The 15,380-nt window shown below is 37.0% G+C and overlaps 7 protein-coding genes across 7 annotated transcripts; 2 read left to right on the top strand and 5 right to left on the bottom strand.

Annotated features, from left to right (window-relative positions):
* The first annotated feature begins 1,875 nt into the window (after positions 1 to 1,875).
* EV154DRAFT_523655 (uncharacterized protein) lies at positions 1,876 to 4,061 on the top strand. The gene is made up of 6 exons (XM_051603129.1): positions 1,876 to 2,282; positions 2,333 to 2,665; positions 2,734 to 2,904; positions 2,990 to 3,059; positions 3,128 to 3,201; positions 3,268 to 4,061. Exons 1-6 carry the CDS (start codon positions 2,024 to 2,026, stop codon positions 3,990 to 3,992), a joined length of 1,632 nt encoding a protein of 543 aa, XP_051453139.1. The 5' UTR covers positions 1,876 to 2,023; the 3' UTR covers positions 3,993 to 4,061.
* On the bottom strand, positions 4,003 to 6,224 carry EV154DRAFT_523646 (WD40-repeat-containing domain protein). The gene is made up of 5 exons (XM_051603128.1): positions 6,010 to 6,224; positions 5,642 to 5,949; positions 5,261 to 5,528; positions 4,597 to 5,168; positions 4,003 to 4,509 (listed from the first exon to the last, which is right to left on the bottom strand). The coding sequence occupies exons 1-5, from the start codon at positions 6,181 to 6,183 to the stop codon at positions 4,167 to 4,169; spliced, it is 1,665 nt and encodes a 554-aa protein (XP_051453138.1). The 5' UTR covers positions 6,184 to 6,224; the 3' UTR covers positions 4,003 to 4,166.
* Positions 6,225 to 7,846: 1,622 nt separating this feature from the next.
* EV154DRAFT_523629 (uncharacterized protein) lies at positions 7,847 to 8,790 on the top strand. The gene is made up of 3 exons (XM_051603127.1): positions 7,847 to 7,956; positions 8,033 to 8,562; positions 8,630 to 8,790. Exons 1-3 carry the CDS (start codon positions 7,929 to 7,931, stop codon positions 8,765 to 8,767), a joined length of 696 nt encoding a protein of 231 aa, XP_051453137.1. The 5' UTR covers positions 7,847 to 7,928; the 3' UTR covers positions 8,768 to 8,790.
* Positions 8,791 to 8,888: 98 nt separating this feature from the next.
* On the bottom strand, positions 8,889 to 9,693 carry EV154DRAFT_523619 (uncharacterized protein). The gene is made up of 2 exons (XM_051603126.1): positions 9,489 to 9,693; positions 8,889 to 9,387 (listed from the first exon to the last, which is right to left on the bottom strand). Exons 1-2 carry the CDS (start codon positions 9,535 to 9,537, stop codon positions 8,951 to 8,953), a joined length of 486 nt encoding a protein of 161 aa, XP_051453136.1. The 5' UTR covers positions 9,538 to 9,693; the 3' UTR covers positions 8,889 to 8,950.
* Positions 9,598 to 10,932, bottom strand: EV154DRAFT_43306 (uncharacterized protein). Its single transcript, XM_051596711.1, has 6 exons — positions 10,789 to 10,932; positions 10,653 to 10,726; positions 10,566 to 10,586; positions 10,036 to 10,480; positions 9,754 to 9,949; positions 9,598 to 9,694 (listed from the first exon to the last, which is right to left on the bottom strand). The coding sequence occupies exons 1-6, from the start codon at positions 10,858 to 10,860 to the stop codon at positions 9,675 to 9,677; spliced, it is 828 nt and encodes a 275-aa protein (XP_051453135.1). The 5' UTR covers positions 10,861 to 10,932; the 3' UTR covers positions 9,598 to 9,674.
* A 225-nt stretch (positions 10,933 to 11,157) lies between these two features.
* Positions 11,158 to 12,469, bottom strand: EV154DRAFT_523611 (uncharacterized protein). Its single transcript, XM_051603125.1, has 2 exons — positions 12,247 to 12,469; positions 11,158 to 12,071 (listed from the first exon to the last, which is right to left on the bottom strand). The coding sequence occupies exons 1-2, from the start codon at positions 12,367 to 12,369 to the stop codon at positions 11,379 to 11,381; spliced, it is 816 nt and encodes a 271-aa protein (XP_051453134.1). The 5' UTR covers positions 12,370 to 12,469; the 3' UTR covers positions 11,158 to 11,378.
* Positions 12,470 to 13,744: 1,275 nt separating this feature from the next.
* On the bottom strand, positions 13,745 to 15,219 carry EV154DRAFT_540054 (uncharacterized protein; the record flags this gene model as incomplete). Its single annotated transcript, XM_051604394.1, has 4 exons — positions 13,745 to 13,967; positions 14,055 to 14,145; positions 14,214 to 14,388; positions 14,767 to 15,219. 4 exons carry the CDS (start codon positions 15,217 to 15,219, stop codon positions 13,745 to 13,747), a joined length of 942 nt encoding a protein of 313 aa, XP_051453133.1.
* Between the last annotated feature and the right edge of the window lie 161 nt (positions 15,220 to 15,380).

Below are 15,380 nucleotides of genomic sequence, written 5' to 3'. Positions count from 1 at the left end.
ATTTTTTTTTTTTTTTGGCAGAGGGAGTATAAATTGCTGCGCCAATCTATTATTTTTGTCTGTTCTTCTTTAACCGGGGCAGTTTATCGTTATTAGTACCAGTTGGGTCAGCCTATTAATGGCGTATAGGCGATGCCTTTTGTCGGGTTACGGCTTGATGAGACATGCGGCATCTTTTTTCATGAATAGGGGAAGTGTAACGAAGTGGAGGGTTCAACCCCTTTGTGTGGCTATCTTTACCATAGTAACTTACACCATCCTGTAGTGATTGGAGGGAGGTATTTCATGTTGGTTCACCTTTTTTTTTGTTTCTCTTTCCATACCAAAGACTCATGGATTTTTCATTTTTCGCTCACTTTTTGCCTGATAAAAAGATGAAGGGAATGCACAGATACAAGCCTCCGCGTGGCCATTCCCGGGCAACACTCTTCTAGAGTGGCTAATGTGTATCTCTTCTTTTTAATCTTGATAAAATATGTGCTTTTAAACTATTAAATCTGTCTTTTATTTCACGTCTTTCATGTCAATAAAGAAAAAAATGGATGGGAAAAGGTGTTCAAATAAGTAGATGGTTGGTCAAGATCCTCTGATTCAGGTTGTTCATTAACTGGTTCTACATTAATGAAAAGAATCAGAGTTTATATGTTTAGAGACTGGCGTAGAGGAACTGATGGGCTTCTTCATTGAATTCACCAGATCATATGTCACTCATAACACACAAGACGCTGACGTAAAAAAAAAAAAAAAGACAAGAAGACCCTCAAATTTACAAGAGATTGGAGATGCTACTATTTGAAAGCTAAGCTATGTAAGACATGTCCTTGATTTTGTATTTCACTAATGTTGATCGAGACAGTCTTGACTACGGAAGTTTTTGTATATGCACTTTCCAAATAATGTCATGTGTATCTTTTATCCCCATAATCCAACTATTGCTCTCTTTTCATGTTCATACAGGTGCATATTGTCATACTTGGACTACCAACCCTTTGCTCAAACTTCAGTAATACGTTATGATCAATGGATCCAGCTACCTTGATAGTTTGAGAAGCAATCTAGACCATTTTGGGATGGATTTCCAAAAAAAAAAAAAAAATCTACACGTATCCACTTCAATTGTATATTAATGTGTATGGACTAACGTAATACATACGAAAAATAACGTTTACAAGTGATACAAGGTTTATTATATACAGATACTACTATATCTTTAATCAAAGAAGCGTATGATTGCAAAGATTAAAATTAGAAATTAAAATAAAAAGGAACCGTTGAAAGTCCTTTCTGAAATACTTTGCAAAATAGAAAACACGACAATTATACTCTTCATGCTAAACGGGTTTAGTCATGGCACACAATTATATTCCTTCCAAATCAAAACTAGTCTCCCAAGATTCATTCGTCTTCAAAGAAGAAATCTACGAATTTGACACTATTGTGACTCCTCAAGGTGAGGCTGGTGATCGTCTCTATTCTGACGATGGAAAACTTTTTCTCATTTTAACAGGACGACGGCAATGATAAAATTTACAATACGCATACAAGTAAAACACTTACTTTACCTCAAATACGTCTACACTTATAACTATAAGCAGCATATATATATATATATATTTGAAATCGAAGAGTCTCAGTTAAAATTTAACAGCAATGTGTTACAAGAGATAGAGAAAAGGGGAAATAACGAATTCAGAAGAAATAAAAAAAAAAGAAACACAAAGATGACCAACAAGGCAACATGTTTGATTGATTTGGTAAAAAAAGGCATTATTAGACAAAAAGTGTGACAAGATGCCATATACTATTTTAACATACACTGCAACGAAAAATCAGACAGTGAATTTCTTTAAATTAAAAAACGTGTGTAACTGATCGAAAAAAAAAAAAAAAAACGCTTGGACGTTTTAAAGCGGAATTCGAACGGGTCCCCCACCCCCAAAAACCATGAAATACATCCCACATAAAATATTAGATTATGCCCCCAGTTTAATCCCTTTTTCTTCGCTATCTAACTTATTCATTTATGATGAGTCTTCCCACGCTTAATTTTATAAACCATCAAGACTTGAACTCTACCTTTGATGGTGCAATCATTTTATTTACAGATAAAAATGCACTAGTAGACCTCATGCCCAGCACCAAAAAATGGATTGAGCTAGACGCCGATTTTGGTAACTCGGTGCAGTTACTCTTACCAGAAGATGGTGTACCTTCTCAACGTGTCATTATTTCTCCTACTGGAAGTCTTCATAATGATTTTGATGATGTTCGCAGATACAAGGGTTTGTTAAATAATATTCTTAAAAAAAGAAAAGTAATAACACCTTTAAAGATGCTGCATTTGCTGCTGGACAAAGAGCCTTGAAGGCTGGTTTCACCTCTCCCGTCATTTATTTTGCAGATACCCCTACCAGTACGGAGCAACAAGGTTTACATTGGTCTTTTAACCATTCGGATGACTATGAAGAATATTTAAGTGTGACAGTCCTGGGTTTTTTGGAGGCCACGTTTGAGCCTATTGATGCACGCGCTCACTACGATAAGATCCAGCAACCCGCACCTACTTTTTCCAGCCTGAACATTGTCCCATCCTATCAAATCAAGGATCAAGATGAGTTTGCCAACAAGATTGTAGCTATTGAAGCCGGTCGAAGAATTGCTGTTGGTAAGGAGAGGGGGAAGAGGATGACAGGATTAAAAAGAGACTAAACACTCCCCCAAAAAAAATTCCAGATATAGGATCACCCGATCCAGAAATGATGTCGCCTGAGAATATCGTGAGATATATCCAGGAACATTTTCAAGAAGATTCTTCGTGTATTCAAATTAAAGTGATTGAGAACATTGAGACCATTAAAAAGGAATACCCTCTTGCACATGCGGTAACTCGAGCCAGTCTAGCAGGTATACCCTTTCCCTTCTCTCTTTTTTTTTTTTTCTTTTATAGTAATATATGACATATTTAATCTTTTTTTTTTTTTCGTATCAGTACCACGTCACCATCCCCGTTTTGTTACCTTTGAGTACAAATCTCCTGATCAATCTAAAGTAAAAGAAAAGTAAGAAAACTTGGTTTATATGCATACGTATCTTTGTCTTCTATATCTCACAAACTTTCTTTATTTAGTCTTTATTTTGTCGGTAAAGGTGTTACCTATGACACTGGTGGAGCTGATATTAAGTGCAGTGGCAACATGAGAGGTAGGTAGCACAATCATTTATACCAGTATATTTTTTTTTACTAAAAAAAAAACAAAAAAAAAAAAGGCATGTCTCGTGATAAATGTGGTGCTGCTGCTGTTGCAGGATTCTTCAAGACGATTGAACACTTGAAGCCTTTGCACGTCAATGTAACCGCTGGTATTGCACTCGTAAGAAATTCCGTTGGACCCGACATGTATGTCAGCGACGAAGTTATCTATTCTCGCAATGGTACCCGTGTATTAGTCGGAAATACAGATGCTGAAGGACGTATGGTGATGACAGATTTATTATGTGAGTTTAAAGAACGTGTGCTTTCCGAAGCCTCCAGCAAGCCTTCCTTTTTATTCACCGTAGCTACCTTAACCGGTCATGCCATCCGTGCTTACAATGGCTATGGTATTGTGATGGATAACGGCTTTGCCAGAAAACACAAGATCAGTCAACGTATTTATGACGCAGGCCATATCATGGCAGATCCCTTTGAGATCTCGACTTTCCGTCGTGAAGATGTTGCTTGTGTGCAACCCGGAAGATCAAGTGAGGATATTGTACAGGCAAATGATAAGCCTAGCACCATGACAAACCGTGGACATCAGTATCCCGCTGGTTTCATGTTAATTGCTTCAGGTTTGGATAAGCATGGCATCAATACTGAATCACCTATTGGTTATACCCATGTGGATATTGCAGGTTCCGCTGAACTCATGTCAGCTATCGGTTGGAGTTTGCCCAGAGTGACAGGATCGCCTGTTGCTGCTTTTACTGATGCCTTTTTAACTCGTCAATAAATTATTTGTATGAAAATATATATTTTATTTTATTTTTTTTAAAAATAAAAAATTATAGTGATGGAAGAATATGGGTGGGTGGGGGGAGAGTGTATTTGTGTGTGTGTGTGTGTGTGTGCGTGTGCGTGCGTGCTTAAAAAAAAAAGAGGGGTGGGGGGAAATGGTACAAGATATTTATTGGAGAGCGTAATGTTTTAAAGTGTAGAGTAAAACAGCACCTTTATCGTTAGCAACAGCAAGGTAATCACTATTGGGGGAAAAGGCAAGACGTCCTACTTTACCAAGAGGTGTTCTATCTGTTGGCCAGTTGGAAAAAGTGGTGGCTGTGGGGACATGGATGACCTTTAACTGATCTTGTTTGGAATGACTGCTGACAACCATCAACTTTGAATCATGGTTGAACAAAATGTTGTTAATTCTCGTTGTCAAGTTCATGAAAGCCTTAATAGGCTTGGGTCTGATGATCTTGGGATCAAGAACTGATCTGTCATAGAGATTGACAACACCTGTGGATGAGCTAAAATAATATATATATATATATAAAAAAAAGGTATTAGATAAAATACAACAAAAATGATAAATTTATACAAATCATCTTTCTTACCCTGTGGCATAGTAATTCTCGTTGGGACTGACCTTAATGACACTAGCACCAATACAACCATCATCGATCCAACGCTTGACACATGCCTTCTTTTGAATATCAAATTGGAACACTTCACCTTCACTGCTGAAGCCAAAGATGAATTCACCGTCTGCAGACCAATCAACAGATTCGACGACCTTGTTGACAATGAGATCACAGAACCATTGTTTGGTGAGATAACTGACAATGATGATGACACCATGTTTACCCAAAAATGCAATATAACGACCACAGGGACTGATGGAGAACCTTTCTAATGACTTTTCCTCTTTACCCCAAATGCCAGGACATCTATCAATGATACCGGATTGAATATCATAAATGTAAAAGAACTGACGTCTGCCACTCACAACAATTTGATTTCCAGATGGATGAAATTCTGCATGATAAATTGGCATATCCTTAAACACGACAGATTGGATTTTGGGATTGATTTTACCGTCGATTTGGAATAAGCGTAATGTTTTGTCCATGCCGGCTGTCAACATAATTTGTGCATTAGGATGAAAGGCGATAGCAGTGATTTGTGTCTGCAGCGTATAAAAAAAAGAAAGAACGTTTTAGAAATGAAAGGCTCTATGATATATATACACACAGCAAAACAAAACAAAAAAAAACTTACATGATTTTTAGGTGCTGCACGATTGGCGTTCTTGATACGCAAAATATCTAATCTATTTGATGGTAATGCAGTCTTTCTAGTTCTTCTGGCCAAAATACCCATGGTGCTCTTTAATAAATCTAATCTAGTTTCTTCATCTAATTGTTCTTCTTCATCGTCGTTATCCTTGTTATCTTCATCATCGCTTTCCATTGCTTTACGCTTTCTATCTGCCTTGATTTCAGAAGGAAGAGTAGCCCACTCTGGCTTGGGGTAAATCTTGTTGAATCTACACAGAAAGAAAAAAAAAACAGTTAAATCACGGGGCCTTTGCATAATACCCTCCCCTCCCCGCTTCTCTCCCCCCAACGCGCCCGTCGTCTTTTTTTTTTCTCGACTTACTGTCTACGCAATCTACGAGAATACTCAACACCGTCCACGATATCTTCATCCACATCGTTACGAAGTTTTTTGGTAATATTACTGGCAGATAGTGAAATTTGGATACGTTTATCATCCTCGTCTTCCCAAGCAGCTTTACCGTCTAATTTGCTTTCGCTATCACTCTCATCGTCATCGTCACTTTCGCTGTTGGCATCGGCATCTGTGCCTTCTTCAGCTTCGTAATCGATTTCGCTGTCAGACTGGTGGTCAAGTTCAACGGGTGCGTCCAATGTGTATGATACAGGGCCGGAATCGAAAAAGAAAGTCTACATGCAAACTCCATGTTTAGTTTTATCTCCTCCTATCAAGGTGTGTCAAAGCATTACCTGTTCAGTTTCTTCTGTCTCTTCTTCGTCTTCTTGATCCTCTTTTTTGGACTCGGTTTGATCCAATTCATGACCTGTTTTGGCCCATACATCATCATTGCTGTCACCAAACAAGAAACCTTCAAGCTCTTTTTCGGAGGCTTCCTTCTTTGCTTTCTTTGTCAAGGGAGCCATTTCTCTCTCTTTTTTTTTTTATATATATGTATAAAGCGTAATAAGGGAAAAAAAATATCAATGACACTCCCCCCCCCACTTCTTTTTTTGTAAGTCTAAAAACTGATGTATGAAAACACGTCACACCAAGCCACCTTCACCGTGGCCCCCGTTCTGCATGATAATAATATGCGTTTTTCACAGTAACATTGACTGCCTCGCCACCTACCCAAAAAAAAAAAAAAAAAAACTTATCAGGCACTTCCAACGTGTTTTTGATAAAATAAAAAAAAATTATACATAATCAGTAATGTTTAAGCAATAAAAAAGAAAAGAAAAAGTTTTATTTATATCAAATATTGTCTCTTTTTAAAATCTCGGCCTGCTTTTGTTCTATCCAAAGACGACGTTTAGGTTGCGTGATAGTTGTAGGATCGACCAACATCAAAGATAATTCTGTCATGGAAGATAAATCTTTTAAAACTAAACCTGACTCACAGCTGCTGATGTGGTTGAAACATTTCAACGCGACGTTATCACTCACTTCAACTTGTTTGTCTGAATCGATGGATTCCATCATCGAAGCATACACATCTTCTTGAGTGGTTGCCCTAGTATAATTTCTTCTTCTTCCACGCCCGCTGCTTATAGTAGGATTAGGATTCCATCGATTATACTTTTTCATAAATTCAAAGCAATTGAGAAAGCGAAATTTTGAATCGTTGTGCACCTGTCGATAAATTTTATGCGCCAACGGGATCTGTTTTTTTTTAAAAAAAAAAAGAGGGGAGGGAGATGTTTAAACAAAGTCAAAATTAGAACCCTTTTTTTTTTTTTAAAAAAAAATAAAGAAAAAAAAAAAGGAACTCACATCGTAAGTGATGTTTGATTCACCTTGGTTCTTCTTGGCTGTCTTACGTACACAACTAGCAAACTCTAGCGTTCGAGGATTGAGGGTGCCCAACCATCGAGCTCTGATACTTTCTTTTTCTCTTTGGCAGACAAAGTCTTGTTCGCGCAACGATTCTTTAAAATGCTGGGCAATGTCTTTCCAAATGCTCTTGGGATTTACATTATCTTTGTTTTCGATCGTATGATAGATATAGGATCGACATATCTGGAGGTCTTCCTCTTGTGAGAAATTTCTCTTGGTCCCCTTTGCAATAGGCAGAGACGCGAGTTTTTCCTCTGTTTTCACTTGGCTAGCACCTTGGTTGTTATTCCTGGTTGAGTTGGTTCTGGGACTCATTTTTTTTTTTTTTTTTTTTTTTTTTACTTGTGTATTTTTACTTGTGTAAGTGAAGAATAAAGAGAAAAAGAGAGAGAGAGAAATAAAAAAAGTCTGCCCGTAAGATATTAGTGACTTTCTAAAGTAGTGACAATAGTAGTGAGTAACCACTGCGTAACCATGGTCATAAGAATCAATTCACTCATGTAGTGACTATTTTTTTTTTCAGTGACGCCCCGCTTTGGGATACTGTTTACAAAGACTCATTCAATGAACCATTTATTTATTTTTAAAAAAATAAAATAAAAACTGCTCCTGTGAGACAAATCAAACAATTTGACAAGATGTTTGCTACACACGAGTTGCACGAGAAGAAAAAGTGAGAGAAATCTTGACGTTGGGGTTGTCAAGACAACCTATTCATGCACCCTTTTTTTTTTTTTTATTAATTAAAAAATAAAGGTCGGTATTTCAACTGCCCTTTTTTCTCTTTTCTTTTTTTTTTTTTTCTCTAACACACACCCCCCCATAATATACCATGACAGACCTCATTCCCGTTGGATTAAGTAAGAATGACGTATACTAGTTGAAATACTGTACGCCGAGATGAACTAACTGTTTTTTTTCTTCTTCTAAACATAGACAAGAACAAAAGGACATTTAAACCCAACATTCACAAAAAGAAACGTAACCGTCCAACAACAACAACGCCATCACCACCTCCCAGTCCACAACATACCCACTCCTCGGACCCAGACAGTCCACCCACCTATACCGAACACGAAAGCACTGATGATACGACAGAGAATGAAAGAAGGGTGAAGAGGAGGAGGAGGAGGAGGCGTAATGAGCCAACGAGGACAGAAGCAACACCTGAACCGGACAATGAGGAGGAGGAGGAGGAGAACCGTCTTACACATCTATTACGAGAAAGAGAATGCGATTTAAAGTCACCCATGTATACAGAATTAAAACAAATGTATCAACATTTACTCGATTCAACACGTGCAAAGACAGTGGTTCCACCATGGAAAGAAGTCCAACATGATGAACTTGTCACTGCTTTCGATCGAAGAATGGAATTACTTCGTGTGTCTCCAATGAAGAAAGGAACGTATGTGGCAAGAAAGAATAAGCGTTGGACGGATTTGGAAACACAAGTGTTTTACGACGTAAATCAACCCCTACCTTTAAAATTAATTAAGACGATTAACTTTTTTTTTTTTTTTTTTTTTAAAGGGCTTGAAGGAATTTGGAATGAAATTTTCAATGATTGCAGACACGATTCCTGGTAGAACAGAACGAGAGGTACATGAAAAGTATCTGAAAGAAGAACGAACCTATCCACATAAAGTATCCGAATACTTGATCTTGTGAAAAACACACACACACACACACAAAAAATACCTCAATGTTTCATGTACAAACAGTATTATTTTTTCTTTGGAAATCGAACAATTATATAAGCGCGTAACGAGATCAAAAAAGTATATATTTGAAAAAAAAAAAAAAAAAAAAAAATTACAAGTAAGAGACATGAAATTAGTTTTTTTTTTTTTACTATCTCGATAGATGTGTGACCATGGCTTGAATGACGCCTTCCTTTTGTATATATATTGCATTATTTTTTGAGATGGTACTATCCGAGTCCATGCATATAGGAACGATAAGGTGTGTATCAGGCAAGACTCGACCCAAATAAATAAATTTGACACGACTCTTCTTTTCCAAGTGAGGTAACACTTCTTTTCCCAATGTCGACACATTCCAATAAGGAGCTTGTGTAGGTACATGCATCGCAATATCTTGTCCATTATTCGAGAGTCGAACAAAAACAGGCCATTCCGCCTCCTCTTTATCTCCCGTATCGAGGCGGGTTGTCAACGGTGGGATACTCGATGAATTCACACTCGATCCTTTCTCCAGAGCATTGGATTGAACAGAAGAAGAAGCTCGAGTTACAGTCACTTTGGGTTTATTTACAAGTATCTCTGGGTCTGTTAGATGTTTAAAAGAGAGAGAGAGAGAAAGAGAGAGATTAATTTTTTTCTTGTATCATCCCCTTTTCACTCCTTTTTTTTTTTTTTTTCTTTCTCACTCTGTCGGTCTTCTTCCTCTTCATGCTGTATTGATAAGCAACAACCCATGATAACAATGTGTGTGTGTGTGTGTGTGAATTTTTATACAAAAAAGAAAAAAGAAAAAGAAATAAATAAAAAAAAAAAAAAGGTTACTCTCTCATATTCTTTTATTATTATTTGGGTGGTCACGTATTTTTTTTTTGTTACTGATGTTCTTCCAATACTAAAATAAATCATGCTTTTATTTTTAGTTTATAGTCTGTGTAACGTTATATGACTTACGGTCCATGTTATCTTCTTCTGCATGTCGATTGATCCAACTGTCTTTACTCCACTTGTTCTTGACAAAGGGAGAGAACAAGACAAATTCAAGTACGATGATGGAATCAATGGAAAGTTGAATGGCTCCACAAATAATAAACTGAAGTGGCGCACCAGTGTAAATAAAGTAAAACAACTTGAACCCGTCTCCTAGGAACTATAAAAAAAAAAAAAAAAAAAAAATTATCTGACATTATTTAAATCCTATTCTTTTCTCTTTCTCTCTCTCTTTGTAGATTTTACCCAGGAACCGAGCACAATTAGACTAAAACCAGTCGTTGACTTATTTTTAAAGTTGGATATGCATTGCGGTAGTGGCAACATGCTCTCAATCCCAAGACTCGCTGCACCCAATGTTTCAATAAATGCTGGGTAAGAGCGAAAAAGCATATACAGGAATGCAATCACTGTTGTAAATCCAAGCAGACAATTGATATAATCCAAATAATGATCCCAGCTCCAAAACTGTTGTTTCCACCAGGTCTCCTTTCTTTCCAACCCATTTTCTTCTGCTGCTAATTCTGCTTCAATCGAGTTGGATGAAAACGAGTTTCGTAGTTCGCTGTAGAGGACAGAATAATTGGCATCGTCATGTTTATAACTCACTACCACTTGAAGTAAGATTAACATGGCAATAATCATAGTGATTGATTGAAACAGTAATGTATCATCAAAGCGTTTTCCTATCCTGTATGCGCACACATATTAGTTTTTTTTTTTTTTTTTAAGAAGAAAAAAGGAAAAGGGGGGGGGGTTAGAAAAGAACAAGTTACCAGAAAAAGATACGAAGGATACTATGAGACACAGAAAAAAAAAAGAGTTGAATAAAAGGTATTACTTTAACATGGACATGGACTTACTTTGCAAATAAAAGAATGGCGCAAGTCATTGGGTTAAACCCGACACTTGACTGTTTTCTCTTGATTAAAAAGTACTAGAGAGAGAGAGAGAGAGAATGAATTTAAAAGGCACTCCATGAGTACATAATCTACTTACTTGGTCCACATAGCCCACAACAGGACCTATCACCATGGCCATGGATAGCGCAATGTCTGCAAAATTAGGCATTTTGGGAGAATATAATAACGCGAGCAAGTAAAAAAAAAAAAGAAAAGAAAAAGGGAATTTATGCGCACCCCCTCTCTATCTCTTTTTAAACATCCGACTAGGACAAACATGATTTGAGAGAGTTTTTTTTAACACGTCACAAGACTTACATATAAAAAAAAAAAATTGTTTAGCATCGTTTTTTTTTTTTTTTTTTTTTTTCTCTTTGTCCTTTTCAAGGGGAGATGCTTACTCAAGTGAGGTTACAACTGATGAGTAAATGCCGAAAACCCACAATACAATTTGTATTTTTTTCGACCAGTGATTAGTTTAATTAGTCGCTGGTCAATTTTTGGAAAGCCTTCATTGGCTTTTTTTTTTTTTTATTATTATTTTAAAACGAGAATGAAAAAAATAACAAGAAACATAAAAGGATACATATATACATAAGAGAAAAGCATAAAGAACGTTCTTAAAAAAAAAAGGGGGGGGTGGGGGTGAAAGATGGGGTTTTTTTTTTCTGTTGTTGTTGTTGTTGTCTATTGGCGGTTTTTCTTTGCTGATGTTGTTGCAGCAGCATGAGCTTTTCTTTTGGTATGATCATCTGGTTCTGATTTTCTTCTTCTACCAAAGGAGGTGATAGATCTATGTCGTGATAAAGTGGTTTCGTTATAAACACGAAGTAATGGCATGGAAAGACGATGCAGTAATGGTTTGGATGTACTAGTATTATTATTATTCGTGGTGTTGGTATGAGGAGGTATAGGTTCAATGGGTGAGTAGACCAATGGTTTTGGTGGATATTGCGTAATGGCAGGTGAATGCGGTGTAGGTACACCACCAGCACTAATACGGGGTGATAATGAAGAGGTGCGTGTGTTTGTACTGGGAATAGATATGGTGGTCTTCATCACTAACTTTGTAGGCGCATTAGGATGATTGTTGTTGTTATTTGATTGACTACCAGAAGAGCTGATATCAACCCCGGATCGGTTACTATGACCGCTCTTTTTCAACGAGTCAAATTTGGACTTGAGAAAAGCAGAGGATTTACGCAAGAGATCACCAGCAGAGACCGATCGACGGCTACTGCTATGTTGACTATAATAACTGGCGGATTCTTGTGTATGTCGCGTTGGCACAGGATGAATTTCATCATCGTCTAATTGAATGGGTTCCTCATTATAATAATCCACAGGTGTTGTCATTCTCGAGGATTCTGGTGAGGGTTCCTATAAAGTTATATATATATAAAAAAAAAAGAAAGTTAATAAGAAAAAGTGTCAAATTACTAAAATTGGATTTTAGACACGATTAGATTAATTTTTTTTTTTTTTGTATGATTTATTCTGTTTCGTTTACAAGTTATCCGCTGGTGTGATTCTTTTAATTGTTATTATAATTTACCTGTGATGTGAATCCTAGCTCAAAATGCAGACGAGATCTACGCTTGTCAAATTGACGTAAAAGATCTTGAGAGAACGTATCATCTTGTGTAAGATTCCCTGGCAACGATAACTTGTGTGCCATGAATCTATGAAAGGAAAGTGAAAGAAAGAGAGAAGAAATAAGATGCACAAGGAAAAAAAAACATCTTTTTTACAATGAAAAAAAAAAAAAAAAAAAAAAAATCTTTATTTAGCGTGTTGCACGTGGATAAAAGTAAAGAAGGGTAATGGTTTGTGAGTTTTTTTTTTTTATTATTGTTGTTAAAACATAAAAAGGCACCAGTCTTTCTCTCTCTCTCTTTTGTCTTAAACGTGTTTTTCATCAGTCAAAGGTAAGTGTATACAAAACGCAAGTATGGATTCGTGTTACCCTTTCCAATAAACATTTGCCTCACTTTTTTTTTTTATTATTGTTGTTATTTTTTTGCCACGATTTTGACATTGGGGATCTCCTTGCTGCATAAAAATCTGACAAGGTAATATGTTCGTGGCTCTTTATTATAAAAGGCTTATTCTTGGGGGGAGTGGGAGGTTTCTATGTAAACCTTTCCCGATCCCGCATTCCTTCCATCGCTCAACCCTGTGACAATTTGACAGTTCTAAATCTTGTACTCCCTTTTAAACGTCAATTAGATTATCGTATCATTTCAACATTTAGCCTCCCCCCCCCCCACTTTTTTTTTTTCTTAAAAAAGAGACCAGCCTCTTATTTCTGCTATAGAGTGACACATGTAGGAAAGCATTGTGCTTCACTTGTAGTCAGAGGTCACACTACAATGACTGAGTGAGAAGCCGCGTAAAAAAAAACAGATGGGCTTTTTTTTTATTTTCTCCCTAAGTTTTACATCGTACCCGACGATTGTATTATATAAAAACAGAAAAAAAATAAAAATGTATGTATATATGTATATATATATATATATATATAAAATAAAATAAAAAAAAAAAAGTTGAAAAAAGTAAAAAAAAAAAAAAAAAAAAAGGGAGGGAGGGAGGGGGGGATATATAAAAAAAAAAAAAAAAAATTACTATTATATAAATTAACGGTGAATACCCAATATCTTTAAATCTTGTTCAACATCCTGTAGTGAAAGTCCAGTTGGATTCGGTGCCATAGGAAATCCAACGGCTTCTTTAATATCTTGTAATTCACCCGTTTCTTCCTTTTGTTCTCGTTTATGTGCTACCATTTCACGTCCATCCGGAAACACACGATCAGCTTTTTTTTTTTTTTCATATAAGTAAGAAAAGCGTCAGTTTCTGTCTATTTAAACCCCCCCCCCTTTTCCCCATTTTTACCTCGAGACGGATCATTTAATTTAGTACGTTCATCTTCGATATTCCATCGTTTACCATTGATACTACTCAGCAAGTTTCTTCTCAGCGCATTCTTCTGCGACTTTTTTTATAATTGTGTGTTAGTTCCCAACCCACATGTATGACCCCACACATTTCCTTCATAGTAAGCTTACAATAAAATGGATATTGGCCTGATATTCAAAGCCTTCAAACTGTTGTCGGAAATTAGCATGTTGATGTTTTCGCCATGCCTCTGCACTATGAATGCGTTTTCCCTTCTTTTCTTCAATCTCTGCCATTAAAGTCACTAACTCTGGATGAGTACCATTGGCAATCATAATGGCCTCTTCGTTCAGTTCCGACATTTTCTCCTCGTACATTCTGTTATTTTTTTTTTTTTCACACGCGAAATAAGAAATGAGTCCATGTATACACAATCAAAAAAAAAATGTATGTAAGATTGCTTACTTGTCTCTTAATCGTGCGAATTCTACTTCGATATGGGTCAGGGCATCCAACGCCTCTTTGTGTCGTTGCTGGTAGTCATGATCCTCGTTGTCTTTACGCGAGGGTGGGGGAGATTAGTCCACTGTGATATTTTTGATTTTTAAAAAAAAAAGTTTTTACCTTGTGCTTCATTGTTCACCTTGTCTTCACAATCGCCATTCTCTTGCAGCGAAGGGACCAATTTTGTCACAGCTTCAAACACAACTTTCTTTCCATCCTCTTCCATTGACCCGTCCTCTTCATCATCATCGTCTTCTTCTTCCATATCCTCATCTTCTTCTTTCACCGGTTCATTCTTTTGTGTGATAGAAGGAGGGGGGAGAGGAGGAAGAGGAGGTGGGTTGAGTATCTCATGTGATTCAGATGATTTATCTGACGCTGATACGGAAGTAGTAGTAGTGGCGGTCGCTGTTGTTGCTGGTGTATGTGCTGCTGCTTGTGCTGCTGCTGCTGCTGCCTCTTCCTTTTTCACTTCATCTTGTCGACTTGTTCTTCTACGAGTTCTCAGGGAAGAAGGTTCTGTCATGATGGTATGCGTAATGGATCTAGAAGCTCTTCTTTTCTTATTCTGGTCTCCTTCACCTTTTGATTTTTTAGTGGTGGTAGGACTAGGTGTTTCTGAATCTTTGTTTCTACGCTTTCGAGTGACGGCCTTTTTCTTTTCGACAAGTACTTCTTCCTCTTCTTCTTCCTCCTCTTCTTGCCCTTGTTGTTGTTGTTGTTGTTGTGGTGGTGGTGGTGATGGTGGAGAAGGTGGTGATGGAGGTGAAGAGGGAGCGACCATTAAAGGTTCAGGTGAAGCAGAACGTGAAAGAGGAAAATCATCGGGTACAGAAGAAAGAGGAGAAGCTGAATCTTGTTCGGTATGTAAATCATCGTCTGATACTTCTTCATTCGAAAGAGAGCCAGGTGAACCTGCTTGTAATATACTATTCAATGCAGACAAATCATCATCGTCCTCCTCTTCTTCGTCCATGTCGTCGTCTTCGTCGTCTTGAATTTTATCCGTGGGTGTTAAGGGTCCTTCTCCATCTAATTGTTCATCCGCACTAAGAACAGACGGTGAGGAACCAAGAGATAATTTAGAACTGGGTCGTGTATGCGTATCTTTGCTTGAACTGTCCATTCTACTTTAATGTCATGCAATGATATATTAAAAAAAAAAAAAAGAGAGAGAGAGAAAAGAAAGAGACGCGTTTTTTTTTTTAAATTTTTTTATTCGTGCAAAAAAAGGGTCATCCCCAACTTCAAAAAAAAAAGTTGAAGAGTGAGAGTGAGAGAGAGAAA

Source organism: Mucor mucedo (genome assembly GCF_025094135.1).
Source record: "Mucor mucedo strain NRRL 3635 chromosome Unknown EV154scaffold_123, whole genome shotgun sequence".
Classification (NCBI taxonomy): Eukaryota; Fungi; Mucoromycota; class Mucoromycetes; order Mucorales; family Mucoraceae; genus Mucor; species Mucor mucedo.
Note: the sequence above shows the minus strand (reverse complement) of the source record. Positions and strands in the feature narration are given on the sequence as shown.

Excerpts from the sequence above, each read along its gene's own strand:
- EV154DRAFT_523655 (XM_051603129.1), top strand. The coding sequence starts at position 2,024 with ATGATGAGTCTTCCCACGCTTAATTTTATAAACCATCAAGACTTGAAC. Across the intron at positions 2,666-2,733 it reads CGGTCGAAGAATTGCTGTTG|ATATAGGATCACCCGATCCA; the intron begins GTAAGGAGAGGG and ends AAAAAATTCCAG. Across the intron at positions 2,905-2,989 it reads AACTCGAGCCAGTCTAGCAG|TACCACGTCACCATCCCCGT; the intron begins GTATACCCTTTC and ends TTTTCGTATCAG.
- EV154DRAFT_523646 (XM_051603128.1), bottom strand. The coding sequence starts at position 6,183 with ATGGCTCCCTTGACAAAGAAAGCAAAGAAGGAAGCCTCCGAAAAAGAG. Across the intron at positions 5,529-5,641 it reads TCTCGTAGATTGCGTAGACA|ATTCAACAAGATTTACCCCA; the intron begins GTAAGTCGAGAA and ends CTTTCTGTGTAG. Across the intron at positions 5,169-5,260 it reads GTGCAGCACCTAAAAATCAT|ACACAAATCACTGCTATCGC; the intron begins GTAAGTTTTTTT and ends TATACGCTGCAG.
- EV154DRAFT_523629 (XM_051603127.1), top strand. The coding sequence starts at position 7,929 with ATGACAGACCTCATTCCCGTTGGATTAA. Across the intron at positions 7,957-8,032 it reads CCTCATTCCCGTTGGATTAA|ACAAGAACAAAAGGACATTT; the intron begins GTAAGAATGACG and ends TTCTAAACATAG. Across the intron at positions 8,563-8,629 it reads AAACACAAGTGTTTTACGAC|GGCTTGAAGGAATTTGGAAT; the intron begins GTAAATCAACCC and ends TTTTTTTTAAAG.
- EV154DRAFT_523619 (XM_051603126.1), bottom strand. The coding sequence starts at position 9,537 with ATGGGTTGTTGCTTATCAATACAGCATGAAGAGGAAGAAGACCGACAG. Across the intron at positions 9,388-9,488 it reads AGAGGAAGAAGACCGACAGA|ACCCAGAGATACTTGTAAAT; the intron begins GTGAGAAAGAAA and ends AACATCTAACAG.
- EV154DRAFT_43306 (XM_051596711.1), bottom strand. The coding sequence starts at position 10,860 with ATGCCTAATTTTGCAGACATTGCGCTATCCATGGCCATGGTGATAGGT. Across the intron at positions 10,587-10,652 it reads GCCATTCTTTTATTTGCAAA|TATCCTTCGTATCTTTTTCT; the intron begins GTAAGTCCATGT and ends TGTGTCTCATAG. Across the intron at positions 9,950-10,035 it reads TAATTGTGCTCGGTTCCTGG|TTCCTAGGAGACGGGTTCAA; the intron begins GTAAAATCTACA and ends TTTTTTTTATAG.
- EV154DRAFT_523611 (XM_051603125.1), bottom strand. The coding sequence starts at position 12,369 with ATGGCACACAAGTTATCGTTGCCAGGGAATCTTACACAAGATGATACG. Across the intron at positions 12,072-12,246 it reads AGCTAGGATTCACATCACAG|GAACCCTCACCAGAATCCTC; the intron begins GTAAATTATAAT and ends ATAACTTTATAG.